General features: G+C 37.0%; 1 protein-coding gene across 6 annotated transcripts in view; it reads left to right on the top strand.

The window, feature by feature from the left end:
* The first annotated feature begins 210 nt into the window (after positions 1-210).
* The window catches only part of CCDC141 (coiled-coil domain containing 141), a 194770-nt gene continuing 174849 nt past the window's right edge, over positions 211-20131 (top strand). For 4 of the 6 annotated variants that reach the window (XM_038584984.1, XM_038584981.1, XM_038584980.1 and 1 more), the window contains exons 1-2: positions 211-560; positions 2971-3093. In XM_038584984.1, coding sequence (XP_038440912.1) covers positions 459-560; positions 2971-3093 — 225 coding nt within the window. In that variant the 5' untranslated portion in view covers positions 211-458. Of the gene's footprint in view, positions 561-2970; positions 3094-20131 lie in introns of those variants that run through there. The other 2 variants (XM_038584982.1, XM_038584985.1) reach the window with 2 other exon arrangements.

The following is a 20131-nucleotide window of genomic DNA, read 5'->3' as shown; positions in this document are numbered from 1 at the left end:
GTGACTTGAAAATCTTGCAAAGATATCCATCTTTGCAGGTCTAAGACTAGCTGGTTTCAAAGTCCACCCTAACTATATAGATTCAATGGCAAAACTAATTTGGGTTGTCAGGATGTAATTTTTTTCCATTTGCTATTAAACATCAGCTGATAGGCAGAAAGCTTGAAACTGCCCTCCCCGTTTAAGATAATGGCAAAAATATCAGGCACTTAGTGTTACCATACCAGGGGTGTGGCGATTCTTTCCCATTCTCTTCTCTCTCTCCCCTCTCTTGATAAACTCAATGGGGTTGTCTATTTTTAACCTCCTGTTCTTTCCTTTTGGCAGAGTCATCAGTGTGAGCTGAGCGCTTTCCCTGAATGAATCCAAGTAACCCCAGTGATTGCCTTCTGAAATGACCAGCAGACACACATCTGTCCAGAGGCCGTCCAGAGTATAAATTCTGGTTCTGAAGTACCATGTCCAGCCAAGGAAGTCCTGGTGTGGGGTTTTCTACGACAACAGTCAGTTCAGTAGCTGTTCAGGCTGGGGACTCCAAAATTGTGATAGCTGTCATAAAGGTAAGACAACTTTCTTTTTTTTCTCTGCGGCTGTTGGCTTTTTGCAGGGTGTTGATAATCCTAAAGAACATTCCCACACAGTCAGCAGCACTCACCATATAGAAGATAGCGCACGTACATCTTACTGCTTTCTTAAATTGGCAGCTAAGAGAAACCTCTAAGTTTCAGCTACTTACTACAGTTTCTCTTTCAGTTAGTCAGAAAACATCTATAGCAGCTTAATTAAAACAAAAACAAAAAAACGTTACCATGTACTTTCGATTTGATTTTTAAAGGCAAAGTACTCAAGTGCTCATGACCACAAGTTCGTGGGTTACCAGGCTGGATAGTCAATTGGACCTGTGAAATGTTCGTGATTTTTGAGAGTGGATATGATGGAGGAAGGAAGAGGACAGTCGCAGTAGATATGAGGTGGCACTGTTTCCAGCATGATGGAGAACAGACAGGAGACACCTAGTAGGAGGCTCTGATATATGCCCTCTGCGGCCTTACTTTTGATGTGGTAAAGGCACTGGTAAATCGTTATCACATTTTGGGGGGAATGAAGACTCTGCCAGCGAAAGTGCAGAGGCATGCGTCAAATTTGCCCTTAACAGCAGGAAGTTGAAGCCACTTGCAGCTTAAGCTATTGCATATTTTACATCAAGTAATTCGCTGATTTGCAAAGAAAGCCACATACTTTAGGTTGAAGAAGACATCCATGATTTTATTTCCTATGAAAGTGTCTTGCAAAAACCCCTGAAGCATTATGCTCGGATTTAGACAAGTCACCACCTCAGGAATGCAGTGTTTAATGAGGGAACAAGGCAAACAAGCTCGTGCTCACCAGCCAGTTACTTTCAGGACCTCACCAATCTGAGTTGAATGATTTCTCTGGCTTAGAAGCCTAGACTGAGACCTGTTTAATTTAACTTAATTGCTGCAAATTTTATGTTAATATGAAAATTTGTAACAGGAAAGCAGCACTTGATACCGAGCAAAATGATTTACTCTAGAAGCACTGAATGTAAAGTGTTCCTAGCAATGTGATTCCTAGTGCTCCTGAGCCTTAGCCCCATGTAAACAGCACCTCTACTGATTCCCTTACCCTTGAGTCCTTTCAAAGGCAATAGGTAGACGTGGAAAGAAACCTGGCGCAGAAATAGCAAAAATTGATAATTTGCATGTAATTTTATGATGCTTTGAGTCACTAGAAATTTCAGCCATGAGAGAAAAGGGGCAAACTCCTTGTTTTCAAAAAGTTAACTTTTCTTTCCCTCAAATAAGAAATATTTCTGAGAGCAGGAAGAGGAATAATATGTATGGGATAAATTATAGGATAATCAGAGGTCAACGGATAGTGCAGGAAAAAAAAACCCTAAAATTACACTGGAAGTACTTATTTTAACTTGACTGAACGTTCCCTCTGACTACCCTCCATAGCTTCTTTAACTCACTACTGTTCCAAATAAAATAAGCCTCAAGCTTCTAAAAGAATAGAAGTGTCTGTGTCTGATCCGTATGGATTTGTTTCCAAACCATCTTAGGGCACTAATGATCTGGACTAGCCACATGTTTTTGTTTGTTTGTTTGTTTCATTTCTCTTCAACAATTTGCTTATCCATGTGCACGTGCCTCTTAGTGGTTCCTCTTGCTTAATCAGTTGTTGCTTCTTAGAAAAGCAATTCCCCAGGAAATGCAATAGTGAGTTATATCTTGGAGCAGTGAAAGTGTCCTACGTGAGGAAAACAATCTGGCTGCATTCATACGGCTGTTGTCACATGCATCAATTTTATTGACATTCTCATACATACTTTATTGATTACTCAACAACAAAAGTTGGAAAATGTTATGTTTTTACTTTACTACTCTAAGATAAAAATCTGTTGCTTCATCTGCTGTTTATTCTTCCCAGTTGGACCAGCAAGGTCAATGTAAAAACACTAATCAGACTAAATAGCATTTACAAAACCTTTCCTCTTTGGTGAAGTTTGCATCCTATTTATGCAGGTGCAGTTTCACTATTTTTATGGAATTCTGTGAGAGAGAATATACAGTTGTGCAACATGTTCTGTAATTTTGTCATATTCAATAATAATACTCTCTTGTATGTGTTCTTCCTTTGGGAATTTTTAACTTAAATAGAGTATGCCAAAAATAAATAAATAAATACAGTATTCCAAGAGAAAATAATTTACACTAAGAGTGGAAAAAAAAAGCCAATAAGGCATGGATTTATATTAAAACTGTTATATTTCAATTTAAGTAAGCCCTATCTCTATAGAAAAAATAAATTGTTCACAGTATAACTGAAACAAAAAGAAAGGAAGGAAGGAAACGAGGAAAAAGAAACAAAGAAGGAAAAGGAGAAGGGTAAAGAGGAAGAAACAAGAGGAACTGAAAGTGCATTTTATTTCATTTTTATTTATAGTGTGGCAAGTGGGTACAACTTCAATTGGCCGAATCACAACCCAATCTTCTAGAAATTGGTAGCAGTCAAGATGAAACCAAAAAACTTCTTCATGATCATGAACTTCTTTTGGCCAAGCTCAAGGTAAGATATTAAAATGTGAAGCAGATACAAATTAAAAAAAAAAATGAGAAGCTATTTCTTATACTTCCTCTTGATTTCTCTGACATCACTGGCCTATGGCCATTGTAACATAGTGCCATATAGATAATGGAAAACCTCTATCCATAGTTATTTATGAGCAAATCCCAGCATTAGAGAGAAGTAACAAGATTTTTAAAAAACTTTCCCTAATGTGATAGAAAATATGGAGTGATAATATTTTCACTGTGGAAATATAACTAATTTTTTTTCCTGGCTGCCTCAGTGAAAAAAAAAATTCCATCATTTTTCCATTTCATCTATTATACTGTCAAACTCTCTGTTGTTAACGATACCTGCTGGCAAGAATAATACAGAAGCTTATTTTCCCTCTGTTGAGCTGTTGAAAATATCTGATTTTGTATTTAATATTAAGAGTTTTTGAAACCAAATAATAATTTTAGTAAAATCAGAGTTATTATTCCATATATGTGCGGTTCCTTAGTTCAGAATCTAAAAATAATATTAGCTTGAGATTACCAGATAAGGTATCGAGTCAGGACCTGCTACATAATTTGTGGGGCTCAGTGCAAAATAAAAAGGTAGGCCCCCTGTTCAAAAAGCAAGAAAAAGGTTTTTCTTGACCTGTCACATTGCATTTCATCTGCTATTTAATGTCTGTCTCCTTCATGCATGGGGTACGTGCTGGGCCAGTGCGCACCCTCACAAACTCTGAGCCCCCGGCCATAGCTCAGTGCACAGGGTGTGGCCTGGCTCCAACCTTTTCCTAGCTGTGACCTGGCCCCCCCTCCCCGCACTCCAGGGCAGATGGCAGAGGTCACTGAACAAGGGTGGGGACGCAGACAGGATACCAGAGACTCTCCCTGGGAGGCAGGACCCCATGTGAGATAGGGCACCAGTCCCTCAGCACTTCCTCTGTTGTCCCAAGGGACTTTACTTACAAAACACCAATTTCTAAATCAAATTATTAAAAATTTCAAAACAGTGACAGGCAGAGTCACTTTAGACTCCAAGTGGTGTGTCCCCTTCTAAGAAAGGAGCCCAGGGATGCAGCCAGCCCTTATAGGTAGCCTTTTAGGTAAGTGAATGTCTTCACTAAGATCAAAGAGGTTTGATTGGGCAACCGGTAATGACTATTTTTAGTGCTTCAACATTACTGGCTTCTGTGAACATCTAGCTGGATTTTACACTTGCTTCCTGGATTTAGAAGCAGATCTAAACTGCATCTGATATATACAGACCATGTTTTTCTGACTGCACAGTAGTAAAAGCAATTGGGTATATCAGGCTCGAAAGTTGAAGAAAACTTAGTACTGAAAGAGAGAGCCATTAGAATCCAAAATTTAGTCTCCTGTTTAGGCAGCTCCTTGCTCTGGGCTCTGGGCTGTCTTTCAAAGAAGAAATCCTTGGCTACCAGGAAGTCCTTTGTATATAAGAAAAAAACAAATCATGATGTGAAAGAGCATTGAACCAGGAATCAACAGATCTGTGTTGATTATACCACTAACTCATGTAACTCAGCTAAAAATTCAAAGTCTTGCTGCTGCTGCTACACAAATAAACTGAATTCCATGAATTGTGGAAACCCAAGACTTCCTCGAATTTTCTGCTCATCCTCAGAGGTTTACTTTCTCATGGTCTCCTTTGTCCCCAGCATCTTCTTAGATACCTGCCAACTGTTTGTGCTGAAGTTAACTTGGACTTGAAACCACATCCCTTCCCCTGTTGCCACTAATAATTCATGCCCAGCCTGCATTGCAGGTCTATTAATGAAATTCGGGGAAGCTCATGGAAGTCTGGGTCTTACAGACTCCCTCTCTTTTCTCCCAACCCTATTTCTGTCCAGGACCACACAACTCCAGGGAGAATGCTGTCTTAGGCAAAGCAGTACAGCTCCACAGCAACTATCACTAAATTTGCATACCTAAATCCATCCGGGAGCTGAGGGTGGGGTTGGATGGGAAAGGCTTCCCATTTAACAGGATCCATCCTCAGAAGATGCTTGTGGTTCTAGATTCCAAAGTCCTGTTGTCCTTTTATGCCAGTCTTCTGGATGGACTAGCCTTCTGGATTTCAGGCTCTTTAACTCTAAAATGAAGGGAGAGGATAGATCAAACAAAGCTTCATCTCTATTGTGGATCTTTCCATAAGGTGCCATGGGATCATGGGGCCATTCTCTTTCTGTGTGTGTGTGTGTGTGTGTGTGTGTGTGTGTGTGTGTGTATCTAAGAACATAAGGTCCCAGGTAAAAAGGCCTTTTGGCTTCATGTAGGCCCCTAGCCATTACCTCTTTATGTCCCTCTCCCATACCCTCCCTGACCCCCCCATCACTATCTACTAGGCACCCAGCCCCAAAAGAAATTTTAAGTAGTAGCATCATCCTCCAATGCTATTGATTTTAAAGAAGAAATCAAGAAGTCTGAAGTTCTGGATTTGTTGAGAAAAGACTTCTTAAAATAACGAAAAGGTAAATTCCATATTGTAGATATATAAATCAGGAATTTAACCAGTTTATTAGCTATTATGCTGTCAATGTTGGCATAGCTTAACCTGTAGCACAAAATTATTGGATCCAAGTTGGTTTTAATATGAGCTTTTTGAATGGTAAGAACATTAATAGTTCAATAAGCCAATAAATATTTAATATTTAAGTTCATTCCTGTCCTTTTCCAATACACAGAGCCCTGCAATTCATTCTAATTATAAAGAAGAATGCTGTTTAAGGGGTATTTAAAGGGTGTAGGGTTCAGTGCTGAGTCTACTCTAATTTGGGCGCTGCAGTTAGCCTCTCTGGTCTCAGGTTCTTCATTTGAAAAACTATGATAAAAGCAGTTACCTTCCAACACCTAAAAAGGGAAATTTGGGGGGAGAAATGCAATGATATATATATTATACCTGCTGCTTTTAAAAGAAAAAGTGGCATAATTGTTCTTTAATAATTAATATATCAGAGTAATTTGGATTCAATATTTGATAAATTAAATTAATTTAATTAATTTGATAGAAAAGCAACGTTCTGCCTCCATTGAAAATTGTCTAAAATTATAGTAATTTAGATTAAAAGGAACATTTCTGGAAATGCAGAATTTTTATGAGTTTTCTAATATTGTTAAATGTCTATACCCTGAAGATGTTATTTTCCTTTCAACAGTATAGGACTTAATTCCAGTGGAATGTCTAGAAAAAAAATATTTCCCTATTTTCAGTAGTGAAAACATAATTGTGTGGAAAAAACATTAACTCCCAAAAGACATCTAGATTCCCAAACCATACTCAAATTATCTCTAATGAGAAAGAAGAAATTCGAGAAAGGGGAGAGATTTGTCAGGTAAAGATTTGCTTATGGCTGCTCTCGACGTTACATTTCTTCTTTTTTTTTTTTTTTTTGACGTTACATTTCTAAGTGGTCCAGGAAGAAAGAGGAATTGGGAGTACATTAGGGATGTTTCTGAGAATGTTCTCTTCAGCATCTATCTTGCAACTAACAACATTGCTATTGTCCAAAGGAATGATACAAACCAAATAAACTTCCAGCCACTGGCTTCTGTATTTGTACATATACAATATTAGCATTCAGTGAAAAATGACCTTTTAGAGTATAAAATACTAAATTTCACCTCTGATTTGACTCATAAATCTATTAGTTCCGTGATTCTGACTAAATTTCTGACCCAGTGAGTACTTATTTTTGTCCTATTTCCATTTACTTAGCTAGAAATGAATTCATGAGAAATAGTCAAAATATATTAGTAGTAAAGCTAAAAGTCTTATTAAAATTTGCCTTACATAAGGAATAGCATGATTTTCTGCTGTGAACTTGAATACTTACTAAGAATGTAGTATTTAAAAATTTTTTTTATTGTACTAAAATATTTTAACGTAAAATTTGCCACTTCATCCATTTTTAAGTGTACATTTCCATGGCATTAATTACACTCAAAAGTGTACAACCATCAACACCATTTCCCAAACTTTTTCTTCACCTCAAATATAAATTCTGTACCTATTAAGCAACGACTCCTATTCTTGACTTCTCTGGCAACCTCAAATCTACTTTCTGCCTCTACAGATTTGTCAATTTTAGGTGCCTCTTATAAACGGACTAACTCTATAATATTTGTCCTTTGTGGTAGGCTTTATTTCACTTAGCATATAATGTTCTCAAGGTTCATCCACATTATAGCATGTATCAGAACTTCATTCCTTTTTATGAATGAATAATATTTCATTGTACGGATATACCACATTTTATTTATCCATTCATACTTTGATGAACCCTTGAGTTGTTTCCACTTTTTAACTATTATGAGAAATTCTATGGTGAAAGTTGGCGTACAAATATCTGAGGACCTGTTTTCAGTTATTTTGGGTATATTTAACTTTTTAAAGAAACATCAAAATGTCTTCATAGCAGTTGCATTGTACTACATTCCTACTAGCAACAACCATGTGTTCCAGTTTTTCTACATCCTTGCCCAAAGTGCTTTTTTTTGTTTTAGGTTATAGCCATTTTACCATGTGTGAAGTGGTACCTCATGGTGGTTTTGATTTGTATTTCCCTAATGACTAATAATGTTAATCCCCTTTTTATGTGTTTAGACAATCGTGTATCTTCCTTGGAGAAATGTCTAGTCAAGTCTTTTGCCCATTTTAAAATCAGGCTGTTTATTTTTTGTGGTTGAGTTATCAGAGTTCTTTATATATTTTGAATGTTAATCCTTTATATGTTTTAGATATTAATCCCTTATCAGATGTGATTTGCTGACATTTTCTCTCATTCTGTGGGTTGTTTTTTCACTTTCCTGATAAGGTCCTTTAAGATTGAAGAATAAAGTAAATCCATGTGACTTAATTATATATGTTTACACACTAGAGAAAATTTTACAGCATGTATGTTGAGAATGTGATGGAACCCTTTAGGAGGGTATTGGAAGAGGAATAATTTGTGTTATATTATCTGCGTCATAGCAGTGTTTTACTCAAAATGTTTATGTCATATAGGAAATCCACGTTCTCCCTTGCCTGATTTTCCTAGAGACCCAGACCCACAAGTTAGAAAATTCTACTCTCTCAGAAATTCTAGTCTCCCAGATGCTTTCACCCATCTCTCCAGATTCCCTACAGAAGCAAGGGGGGCTATGTTACCTGACTGGTGAGACTAGAGAAAGAAGTGGCTGCCATGGGGAAGCCAACCTCAAGGTCTCTCACTGCAGACCCTGTCTACCCATGGGCTACTTGCTCCTTACTCTGCTGCTGCTGGGCTGGTTGGAAATCCCTGCCTGGCAGAGGCTGGGTCACAATCTCACCCTCTAGGGCAACTAAATGTGTGTCTCTGCCTCAGACTCAACTCTCTTCAGAGGCAGGTCCCAATAACTAGATTTTAGGGAGAATAAATGGAAAACAAAATCAGCCTATCCTCTGGTCCAGTTTTACTGGTAATGAGGGCAGATACTTTGATCCATATCTCGCCTTGATGTCAGTTTTTCAATTGATTTGTAATTTTGAGGGAGAGAGGTAAGATTAATTTGTACCTTCCAAATTCCAGTATTAATTTTTTTTTTTAAAATTTAATCCTAGTGTAGTTAACATCAGTGTTATATTAGTTTCTGGCATACAATATGGTGATTCAACAATTCCATATGTTACCCAGTACCCATCAAAATAAGTGTATTCTCAGTCCCCATCACCTATTTCAACCTATTCCACCATCAGCCTTTCCTCTACCAGCTGTTTGTTTCCTATAGTTGAGTCTGGTTTTGGTCTTTTGGTCTCTCTCTCTCTCTCTCTCTTTTCCCCCATTGTTTGTTTTGTTTCTTAAATTCCACATGTGAGTGAAATCATATGGCATTTGTCTTTCTCTGATTGGCTTATTTCGCTTAGCTTTGTACTCTCTAGCTCCATCTATGTTATTGCAAATGGCAAGACTTCATTCTTTTAATGGCTGATTAATATCCTATTTTATATATACATACCACATCCTCTTTATCCATTCACCAGTTGATGGACATTTGGGCTCTTTCCATAATTCAACTATTTTTAAAAATTTATTAATTTTTTAAAGTAGACTCCATGCCCAGTGTGGAGCCCAGGGTGGGGGCTTGAACTCACAACCCTGAGATCAAGACCTGAGCAGAGGTCAAGAGTTGGACACTGAACTGATTGAACTACCCAGGTGTTCCCATAATTTGGCTATTGTAAATAATGCTGCTATAAACAAAGGGGTGCATATATCCCTTTGAATTAGTGTTTTTGTATTCTTTGGGTAAATACCCAGTTGTACAGATTACTGGATGTAGGGTAGTTCTATTTTTAACTTTATGAGGAAACCCCATATTGCCTTCCACAGTGGCTGCACCAGTTTGCTTTCCCACCATAGTATATGAGAGTTTCTTTTTTTCTATGGTTCAAGGGAGCTGTGTCTTAGAGTTGTATACATATAAAGTACCTGTCATATTTTTCACTGATCATTTTGAAGAAAATCTCTAAAATTAGGTAGGAACTATTCCTGGGAGAATAAGAGCTAGTAGGCAGTTTAGTTTTTCTCTTATACTTTTGAAAATGGAGAACTTTTTCCATTAAAAAACAAACAAACAAAAAGGACCCTTACAGTAAATGAAACAGTAAAACTTCCTAGTGATTTTCTCTACCTCACTTGGCTCTTTTCTAGTCTACAGGGTATTTCTTTTCTGAGATGTTCAGCTCCAGTAAGTACTATGGAGGAATGGAGTGAAATGAAATTCAAATAGCATCCTTTAGATTGGAGAATGCCATGGATAATCTGATAAAATATTGTTTATATAACAGAAGTTGGTTTAAGAGACAGTCTATGAGAGTAAGCTTCTCAGACATGGAGTTAAGGCACATTAATATTGCGAAAATCACAAATAATTTGTTAGTAGTTCAGGCTAAGCAGTTCAGAGTGTGATTATATATAATGAAGTGTTGATGGGAGTTGATTTACTAGAGGGGAAGGAATTCAATAAATGGAACTTTTTTAAAAAAATAAATGGAACATTTTGTGGGCACAGAGACTGTAGAGTAAAAAATTAGGGGAGGGCAATATCTTATCCCTGGTCTTGGTTTAGCAGTTAAGGTTGGACTTGACCCCTTGACAGAAGCTCAAGAACCTGTGGGAAACATGAGGCACTCACCATATTGCTTTGTGGCTGAGACACCAAGTGACAAAGAGTTGGCAAGAAAGAGAGGCATCTTCCATATTTCTGTAGGAAACAGCGCATGGCTTGGTTATAGCAAATACTGATAACTTTTTGACAACTTTAGAAGGACCCAGTACCCAGGAAGATTATGGCAGATTAAAGATGGCCATAAATTCTTTGGCACTCCTCCCATTGAGAAGTGGGGTCTGTGTTCATTTTCTTTACACTGGACTGACTCTTGTACTTCTTTGACCCAAATATTACAGCATAGATAATGCTGTACCAGTTTCCAGACCTAGCATCAAAAGACTGGCTGCATTTACTTTCTGTAATTTCAAATAGTCACTCTTGGAACTGAACCGACTTGTGAGGAAGTCAAGTAGCACTTTTGAGAGGCCCATGTGGAGAACTGAGGCTCCCAGCAACAGCTCTGGCTGAGATCTTGGGTAACAGCCAACCAACTTGCGAGTTATGTGAGTGAGCCATCTGAGCCGTCTTGGAAGTAGATTCTCCAGGCTTGGTAAAGCTGCCCAGCTGAACTGTGTGGAGCAGAGCAAAGCTTCCCCACTGAGCCCTGCCCAAGTTGAGAATTGTGACCAAAGTAAATAATTTTTTTAGGCTACTAAAATTCGCAGCAGTTTGTCACACAGCAAGAGGTAACTAGAACAGAGTGACAGCAAGAGTGGCATTCTCTGGGGATGTTGAAGTCAGCACTCATGAAAAAAAGGTACAGAAAGAAGAAAACAAGAATTTTCATGGAGAGACAGTTGAGAAATGGACCTGAAATTCTCTAAATGAAAGATGATGTGATTGTATTAATGATAAGCAAAGAGAAAATTCTGAAGTTTGTGAATGATTTAGTTTTGGAAAATTGAAAGCGGATTCAGAAATCTATCTATTGTAATGTTAGTCTGTTTAGCCTTCATTTTGGTATAGTTTCTTGAACAGGAGGAAAAGGTTTGTAGTTATAATTTAGCACACAGGGATATGCGCAACACATTATGGGTATAGTGTGGAAAGAATGACTAACTGCCAGAGGATCCAGGGGAAGCTTGACAGAGAAAATGATATTTGGCTGTCCTGGAGATGAATATGAGTTTTCCAGATACCGTAGACCAAATATAGAGGACAAACAATAGACTAGGAGAACTTTATTTGCAGTTTATATGAAAGGCAAAGGGTTACAATCCTTCATATTGATAAGAGAATCAAATAATCCAATAAATCAATAAAAACATCTGATTCACAGCAGAGAGGCAAATCACCAATAAACATTTAAAGGGATGTTCAACATCAGTAAGATGAGAAGCAAAGTGAAATAATAATAAAAAATAAACCATGATTCACCCTTAAAAATTCAAGATATTTATAATACCCAATGACAGTGAGAATACAAGGAAAGGGACATGCTACCATACTGTTGGTAGGAATTTGGACTGACACAATCATTTCAGAAACTAGCAAGCATTCAAATGTAAAATGCTTACATTCTGTGACTCAGCAACCTCGCTTCCCGGAATCTCTCCTTGGAAATGAGGGCACTCGGAAGAATATAGATATGAAAATGCTTTTGCTATGATATCGAGCATCTTTCCACATGTTCTTAATGGAATAATTTAACTGGAAACAAAACAATGACCCAACAATTGGGGAATATGTTTATAAATTAACCATTTATACTGATCATTTATAGTTTCTTTCATACTGTGAAGATTATGCTGAGTCCCAGACTTCTTGTTGTGACGTCGGTAAACTCTTAGATGTTTAACCCAATGTTGGTTGGGCTTTATGTTATTTGTCACCAAATACATTCCTATTTGAAATCTGAGTCAAAAGTCAGGATTACAACTAGTATTTTTTTAAGATCATAGGCCTATAGTCTCCAAGTTGTTTATTTAGAAAACAGTGCTTCTTTAAAATATAAACCTACAAACAACATTTTTCATTGAAAGTAGAACCCATAGTCCTTACTAGTTATCACAAAAAGGGTCTTGGTCTGAGATTTGGACTGACAGGACAAAACTCTGATGGTTTAAGAAATACAAATGAGGGATAGCATAGATAAAATAGTAGTGCTGGACTCATTCACCCCTACTCTCAATCTTCAGTACTGCTGAGTTAGCTTCAATGTTAGGATAAAAATATCCCTTCTGCATTCTATCCAGATGGCAACAGATCCTTCTACTTTAGAAAAGACCGAAGTATTTATTGTACTTAATCAAGAATGCATCTTTTCTAAATATAGATTTTTGTCTTAGATATATTACACCATATAAATGTGTAAAACTCAAGAATTTTTCAAACGGCATAGCTATATCATTCTCATGACAAGTTCATCAAGCTTTTAGTCCTCAGGAGAATAAGGCAAATTTCTGATTCTTTGGTTAGCCCAGTCTTCCAAATTACCTGTATCCTCTGTCTCCCTCCTACCATATATTTGATGTTTAGGGATTTGAGTGAGATTAGAATTTTTGTCTTAAAAAAATGGTATGAAAATGGAATAATGGTTCCAGTTCCAGGCAAAATGGAATAAACACCCTCCACCTTATCTCCCTTAAATGCAGGTATAAACGCTGGCAGATTGTGTGTATACAGAGGATGCTGAAAAGTAAGGACTAGCAGGTAGATTAGGGAAAGAGATGGGAATCCCCAGAACCGCCAAATAGTAGTGTTGTTGTTTTCTCCCTCCAGTGTTGCCCAGCTTCCATTCACAGGCAAGTTGACACCCTGAAGTATGCCCAGAAGTGGATGGCAAGAGCTCCAGAAGAGTCTTCTCTTTCACATCTACGCAGTAGAAAGAGGGCTTCCATGGGTCAGACAGAAAGAGAGGAAATACCAGGCTTTCATTTTTGTTTTTCTTTTCTTTTTTTTTTTTTTAGGTTTTATTTATTGATTTATTTGAGAGAGAAAGAAAGGGAGAAAGCACACCAGCAGGGGGAGAGCGGAAGGAGAGGGGTGGAGGGAGAGAGAGAGAATCCTCTAGCAGACTCCCCGCTGAGTAAGGACCCTGAGGTGGGGCTTGTTCCCAGGACCCTGCGATCAGTTTCTGAGCAGATGCTTAACTGACTGAGCCACCCAGGTGCCCCTGCTTTTTGCTTTTCTATTCTGTCTTCCCCAGCCCAGGCAATCCCCCAGAAGCAGCTGTGATGGAGAAGGTGGAGGCAACCACGCAGGTGCCTAAACTGCTGAGTGGAGGAAGCCCTCTCTGACCAGAGGAATTATGGCTCAGAGTTTGCAGTGAATTTGCATTGCTTTTTTTCCCCCCTCTGTTCTCCCCAATGTTTGGTCTTGCAGATACAGTGATGGGTACTGCATGGCTGGGTGAGTAAACCAAAACTCCAGGTTTCCAGCCAGAGGACTAGTAAGGGGGCTTCCAAGACACAAATTTCAGGCCCTGAGTCAAGCCAGTGAAATTAAAGGAAGCAATCTCATCTTTCAACTCCATAACCCATATTTCCATAGATGGCTCTCTGATTTTCATTTTAAAAAGCTCACTCTGTCAGTAGACAGGGAGCTCTGAAGAACCAAAAACTCTTAAATTCAGTTTCATGGGATACTTTTTTAAACTTTAATTTTCAACTCAAAACATATCCCAAGTTTTTACATTATTGAATTTGGAGAAACCCAAACCACCCAAGGCTGTTGCTCACTACTTTCTGAGAGCCTGAGGTTCTTTGGTTCAGTGATCCCATAGGCAATTAAACTTTTATTAATGTAGTGGGGAAAAAAAACCCATTTTGCTAGTATGTTATACTTAGTAGAGGAGCAATAAATACCAATATATAATGCAAACCACACATGTAGCTTTAAATTTTCTAATTGCCACATATAAATTGTAGAGCATAAAATACTTACAGTAGAAAAGGATAAATATCTCAAATCAACAAAATTCCCACCTTATGAAATTAAAAAAATAAGAGCAAATTAAAATCAAAGCAGTCAGAATGAGGGAAAAAGTAAAGAGCGGAAATCAATGAAATTGTAAACAGGAAAACAATAGAGAAATAAATGGCTCTTTGAAAAGCTCAATGAAATCGATAAGCTTCTAGCCTGGCTACAAAAGGAAAAAAGAGAGAAGATGCCTAAATGTTAGGCGGGAGGGATGAGGCAGCAAGGTAAACCCCACAGACATTAAAAGGATAATATGGGAATACAATTAACAACTCTATGCATATAAATTCAACAACTTAGATGAAATGAACCAATTATTTTAGGACCCCAAATTGCCAAAACTCACCCAATAAGCAAAGTAAAAAGAAACAAGTGAAATTAATTTAATAATATGCTTGGTTCACCCCAATATATCACAAATTTTATCAAATAGCATGTAATCATTATAAAAATTATTTATGAGATATTGTATTTTTTTGTATTAACGTCTTCAAAATCCAGTATATACTTCTTACTTATAACACATAACAATTTGATGTAGCCACACTTCAATTAGCTAGTGGTTATCATATTGTACAAGGCAGATTTAGAGAATACAGAATAAACCCTCTGGGAATCAAATATTTTATTATTATTATTATTATTATTTTATTATTATTTTTTTTTTGCTCAGGAGAAGTCTGCTTATAACGAAGCCAACATATGTAGGGCCTGAAAAGGAAAATTATGAGATGAGATTTCTTTCAGGGACAAGAAGTGATCGAAAACCAGGCCAATTTATTTCCAATAGCAAATATTTGAAAGCAGTTAATAAAGTTATTAGACACTTTCATAGGAGGGACTAGAAATATTTTTCCTCGTGTAACATTTTTAAAACTATATACATGTATAAATGTATTTGTGCATGTATTCAGTCACTATTGCAATTAATTTTACTGGAGAAAGTAATTTTTTCAAACGAATTACATAAGCATATTTAAACAATGAAAAGAAAACCTTGTATTAATACAGTTTGAAAGACTGACCATAGAAGGCAGTAATTAAACTGTGAATTGTTTGGAAGCATTATTGCATTTCAGTAATAATTTTATGTGTAATTAATTTGTTCATTGTTTTTCCATTGCTCAAATATTGCTCAGTGGACTTCTTATGGTTTTGTTGCTTAATGGTGATAATAATGTGGGAGACAAATGCAATCCAAAATCTAAAATTACCCGAAGGGATTCTGTGGTAGGATTAATATTTAAAATACAGCCATTGCCAGATAATATATGGAAAACCTTTACCAAGTGCTGACAAATAGCTCATGCAAGAGTTCTATCAGCCCAATAGGAAAGAAAATTTATTTGGATCTCAAAGGAAGTGATGGGTAAAAATTGAGAGTTAAAATGACAGATCAGTGAAAGGTATTAACAAAGCTGTTGAGACAAGTATAAGAAAGATACGCATGGTATGTGAACAACCCTGCCAGGAAATGTCAACAGATGAGACTAAATTGGCCTAGTGGCTGAAGATTGGGCTAGATGGCAATACATGTTGGGCTACACAGATTTGACTGTGGCCAAACAAGAGTTCTTAAAGCAAGGAAAGATTTGATAAAAATTCAGTTTGAGAAAGGTCATCTTTATAATAGTTTACAGGGTGGGCTTCAATAGAAAATCACAGGAGTTAAAAGATGTATATGGAAGCTTTTAATAGACATTGGAACTTAGAATAGAGTTCTGAGTGTAAGAATAAAGAGAACTAAATTTGAAAATTTGGTTGTAATAGTATCAGATATATATATAGTAGAAATCATCATCATATATAGTAGAAATATACTTTGATGAATTCATAAATTATAAAATATTACTGAATCAAATAATTTATTTTTTACTTAAAGAGCAAGGGAAGAGTCAGTGATAATCCCAAACCTTAAAGCTGGTAGGATAAGAGAAATAGATGTCCCAATGATATTATTACCTAATTGCCAAAGAGGTGCCATTTTGAATGGAAATGTTCTTTATATTTGACAGACTGGAGATTAGTTATATCATTTGCTATAGTAGTTTTATGGAATAGTAATGCTGGATACCAAATTGCAGTTGTTTAGTGAACAAATGTGAAAGGAAGAATCAAAAATAGCAAAAATAGGCCATTTCTCCAATTAATTTGACTGAGGCAAAAAAGGTGATGCTGATTGGGAGAGACCAGTTAGGAGAAATGGGCAACTTTCGCTTGAGTAATGGAGTGTGAGAATTAGTGAAAAGTTTGTTTACTATGAATCTGAATTTCCATGAGATAAAATTGTGATGTTTGGAAGAATAGGGGCACAGTAAGAGAAAGTTTACAAAGAGGATAGATGAAAAGAAGTTCTTATACAAATGACCAAAGATAAGAGGAGTATGAGGCAGTTTTGAGATTCCAAATGGTCATGGTGGATTTGATCGTACAGTATCCTGGATGGAGAAGACTGGGATGGCCCCTTCCTATTCCGGTTGTTCTCAGTCTGATGACTGTTTCCAGACCCAGAACTCTAGACAGTTCAGGAAGCCAATGAAAGAAAATGATGAAAATAAACAATCTCCATATGGAATAGTAAGAGGAAGGAAGGCATCATTAGTTGGTTCTATTCTGGCTAGAATCTCCTAGGATCTTAAAAGGAAAACACAGGACACACATATCTAAGTCCCAAAGCTGAAAAATCAAAGGAAGCCTGGGACACCTGTATGTTTTTGAGTTTTTTTGCAGTAATTCTGATGCACAATGAGGAATAAAAGGCTCTGGCTCAAATCAGAAGAGGCAACTACCATCAAACAACCACATTAAAGTCTTTGAACAGAGGTACTGTCAATGGAATTGGCAAAAGGGGCCATGGAAAGTTAGAGGCAAAAATATTCAGGGTCATATCTCTAAACTTTGGGGAAAATGAAATTTCAAGGCAGAAGTATTGAATAATGCTTAGAAGAAGCATCATGTTCAAGGAATTTGCCATTAGGTTTGACTGTGAGGAGATTATTATTACTCTGAAAGCTTTCTGGAGTGCTCCCCATTTATGCTGTTGACCACATCCTCCTCTGAATCCCTTCTGTAATTTGTAGCCTATCTAACTCTACTTTGGATCCATTTCATGGAAAACCCTTATATGTTTCATTTTTGTTTTCTTCATTAGACTTTGATCATATTTATTTCCCTAGGGCCTAGCACTGTGCTTGGATTATATATCCAATAAATTTTTATAGAATGAACGAATAAACTAGACAAGGAAGGAATGAGTGCATTTATCTATTACGTATCTTCAGGAACCATTGATTTCTTTGTACTAACAAAAGAAACATGCATAAAAGGACTGTAGGTAACAGAAATGAAGTAGTGGTTATTTAAATGGTATTTACATTCCCTGCTCTTCTTGCTCACAATGGTTCTGAAGATTTTAAGGAGACTCAATTATTAATGTACAGAACATTTGGGATCCTTAGAGAACATAGTGGAACTGATAAAATATTAATACTATTAGTTTTTTTTTTTTTTTGATTTGTGTCATTATTCTTCTTCTAACTGAGCTGGAGGATGAGTTTCTGAGTAAATTATTGATATCCTCATTTTGGAATGCTAGGTCCCCCTCCTCTGAGAAGTGTTCCCTAAGCTCCAGTCCCATCTTAGGCCCATCTCTCTCCATGTGTTTCTACTGTGCTTTTCATGCAGCACCTCTGTACTTATAAGTTCAGTTTCATACCCTAATGTGGTATGTGTTCAAGTACAGACTATAAAATGAATGTTTAAAGTGTAGTTTATGAATAATTTATATCAGAGTCATCTTGGATACCTGTTAAAAGGAGCTATGAAGACCTCTATGAGATAAGACTCTGTGGATAGGGCAGCTTGCTATCTGCAGTTCTTCTGGGATCTTCCTATCATTTCGTGTCACTTTTAACTTTGGTTTGCTTAATTTTCTTTGCATATGTATGCAGTTCTCATAAGAGGATAAGCTTCCCTCTGGGCATAGATTGTGTTGGCACATACTAAGTTATTGTATGGATAATTTTTGTCTAAATTCACGTAAGAGTTTTGGAGCCTTGGGGTACCTAGGTGGCTCAGTTGGTTAAATGTCCAACTCTTTGGTTTTGGTTCAGGTCATGATTTCAGGGTCGTGGATCAAACCCCACACTGGGCTTCACACTAGATGTGGAGTGTGCTTAAGATTCTCTCTCCCCTTTTCCCTGTATCCCTCCCCTCTCTTTCTCTCTTGCTCTCCCCATCTCAAAAACAACAACAAAAAAAGAGTTTGGGATCCTAAATTGTAACCTAAATATAAACATAATACAGTGGACTTTTATTTTGTATGTGCTATGTGCCAAACACTTTTTAAAATCAGTATTTAATAAATTAAAAATATTAAATGATTTAGGTATATTAATTGGTTTAATTGTTTACATAACCATATGATATAAATTTAATGAGAGGCAATGCACCTTAGCAGTTGAGTGTGTAAGCTCAACCTACCTGAATATGAATCCCCATGTTCCTGCTTAGTTTTGTAATTCTGGGAAAGTTACTTATTCTCTCTCTGTCAATATCTTCATCTATAAAATGGGGATAATAATAGTGCCTACATGATGGATTAAAACACTGAAAGAATTTAGAACAGGGCCTCACACATTCTGTTGAATGATTGTTAACTATTATTATTTTTACAGATGAGGAAACTAATGCACACACAAGTCATTTGCTATAAAGCTAGAAAGTGATGGAGGGGACTCGAACTCCAGCAGTGTGCTTCTGTGCCATACCTATACTGGGTGTGCTGCATGACCATCAGCCATTAACTGGACTGTAAAATCACACTCATTCAAGAGGGTCATAAGGATGGTATGAGTAGCTTCTCAGCTGAATGAGAAGAACCACTCAATAATCTCTTATCAAGATTATGACCGTGAATTATAGAGAATTTGCAGTAACCAAGTCTCATAGCATCAAGATGGTTCTGCTCCACCAGACTAGATTCCCTATCTACTGTATTCATAAATCTATGCTTAGCTTTGGGGAGTAGAGAGACACAAAAGTAATGTGAGAGACATTCTTGGCCTCCAGCAGTTTATAGTGTGTAACAGCATAGGGAAAATGACCCTGGTAGCCCCATGAAGCAATTAAATAACAGTGAAATCACAACATCAAGGTGCTGGATGATTAATGAGGTCCCTAGATGAAAAGTGTTGATAGTCAAATTCAGGGGAAAAGAGAAATTAATCTAGCTGGAGTGCTTTCTTCGTGAAGGTGGAACTTAAGATCAACCTTGAAATATGGGGCTGTGGGAATAAGCAGTGCGGAGAAGAGTTTCTGGGAGAGGGCAGAGGGCTGACTCTTCATGCCAGAAGTAGCTATGTCTCTCCTCTACTTTGGCTTCATCCTGTGTACAAATGCTAGCTTAATACTAGGATTTATTTATCCTCCTGTTTGGTACAAAAACTTCCCAATGTTCTAGCTTTCATCAAGTTTTAGGGAATGTGTCATTCTCTTTGTTATTGTTTTTGTTTTTTACTGAAGCATGCTGGAGTTCAAGTTCTTCAGGAAAATGCACAATGGCATTCTTGATAAGCCTTCAGAACTCTGTTTTTTTGTTTTTTGTTTTGTTTTGTTTTTCAGTAACATAAAAGGGCACAGAACCCTTAGGGAAAGGTAGCAAATCTAAACAAATCCAAGGGTACAGACAATTTCCTCAAAAAACAGAAGCCACCATTAGTAGTCTAATCCATGCACCTGTGTATTATTTCTAATTACATTATTTACTTCATTTCACAGAACTGGCATGGAAGAGTCATTTATATGCAAAATACCCAAGAAGGAAAAAATTAAGAAAAGGCAGTTATGAAAGATAATGTGATAGAACTGTTTGGGTGCACTTAAACATCTGTTTGAAAATGCCATCTTTTATCAAGTCTGTGAGAAAGAAATATTTTTTTGAACAATTGTTTGGCAGTAAATTAAGGGAAAGA

The sequence above is a fragment of the Canis lupus genome, chromosome 36 (genome assembly GCF_011100685.1).
Source record: "Canis lupus familiaris isolate Mischka breed German Shepherd chromosome 36, alternate assembly UU_Cfam_GSD_1.0, whole genome shotgun sequence".
Taxonomy (NCBI): Eukaryota; Metazoa; Chordata; class Mammalia; order Carnivora; family Canidae; genus Canis; species Canis lupus.
Note: the sequence above shows the minus strand (reverse complement) of the source record. Positions and strands in the feature narration are given on the sequence as shown.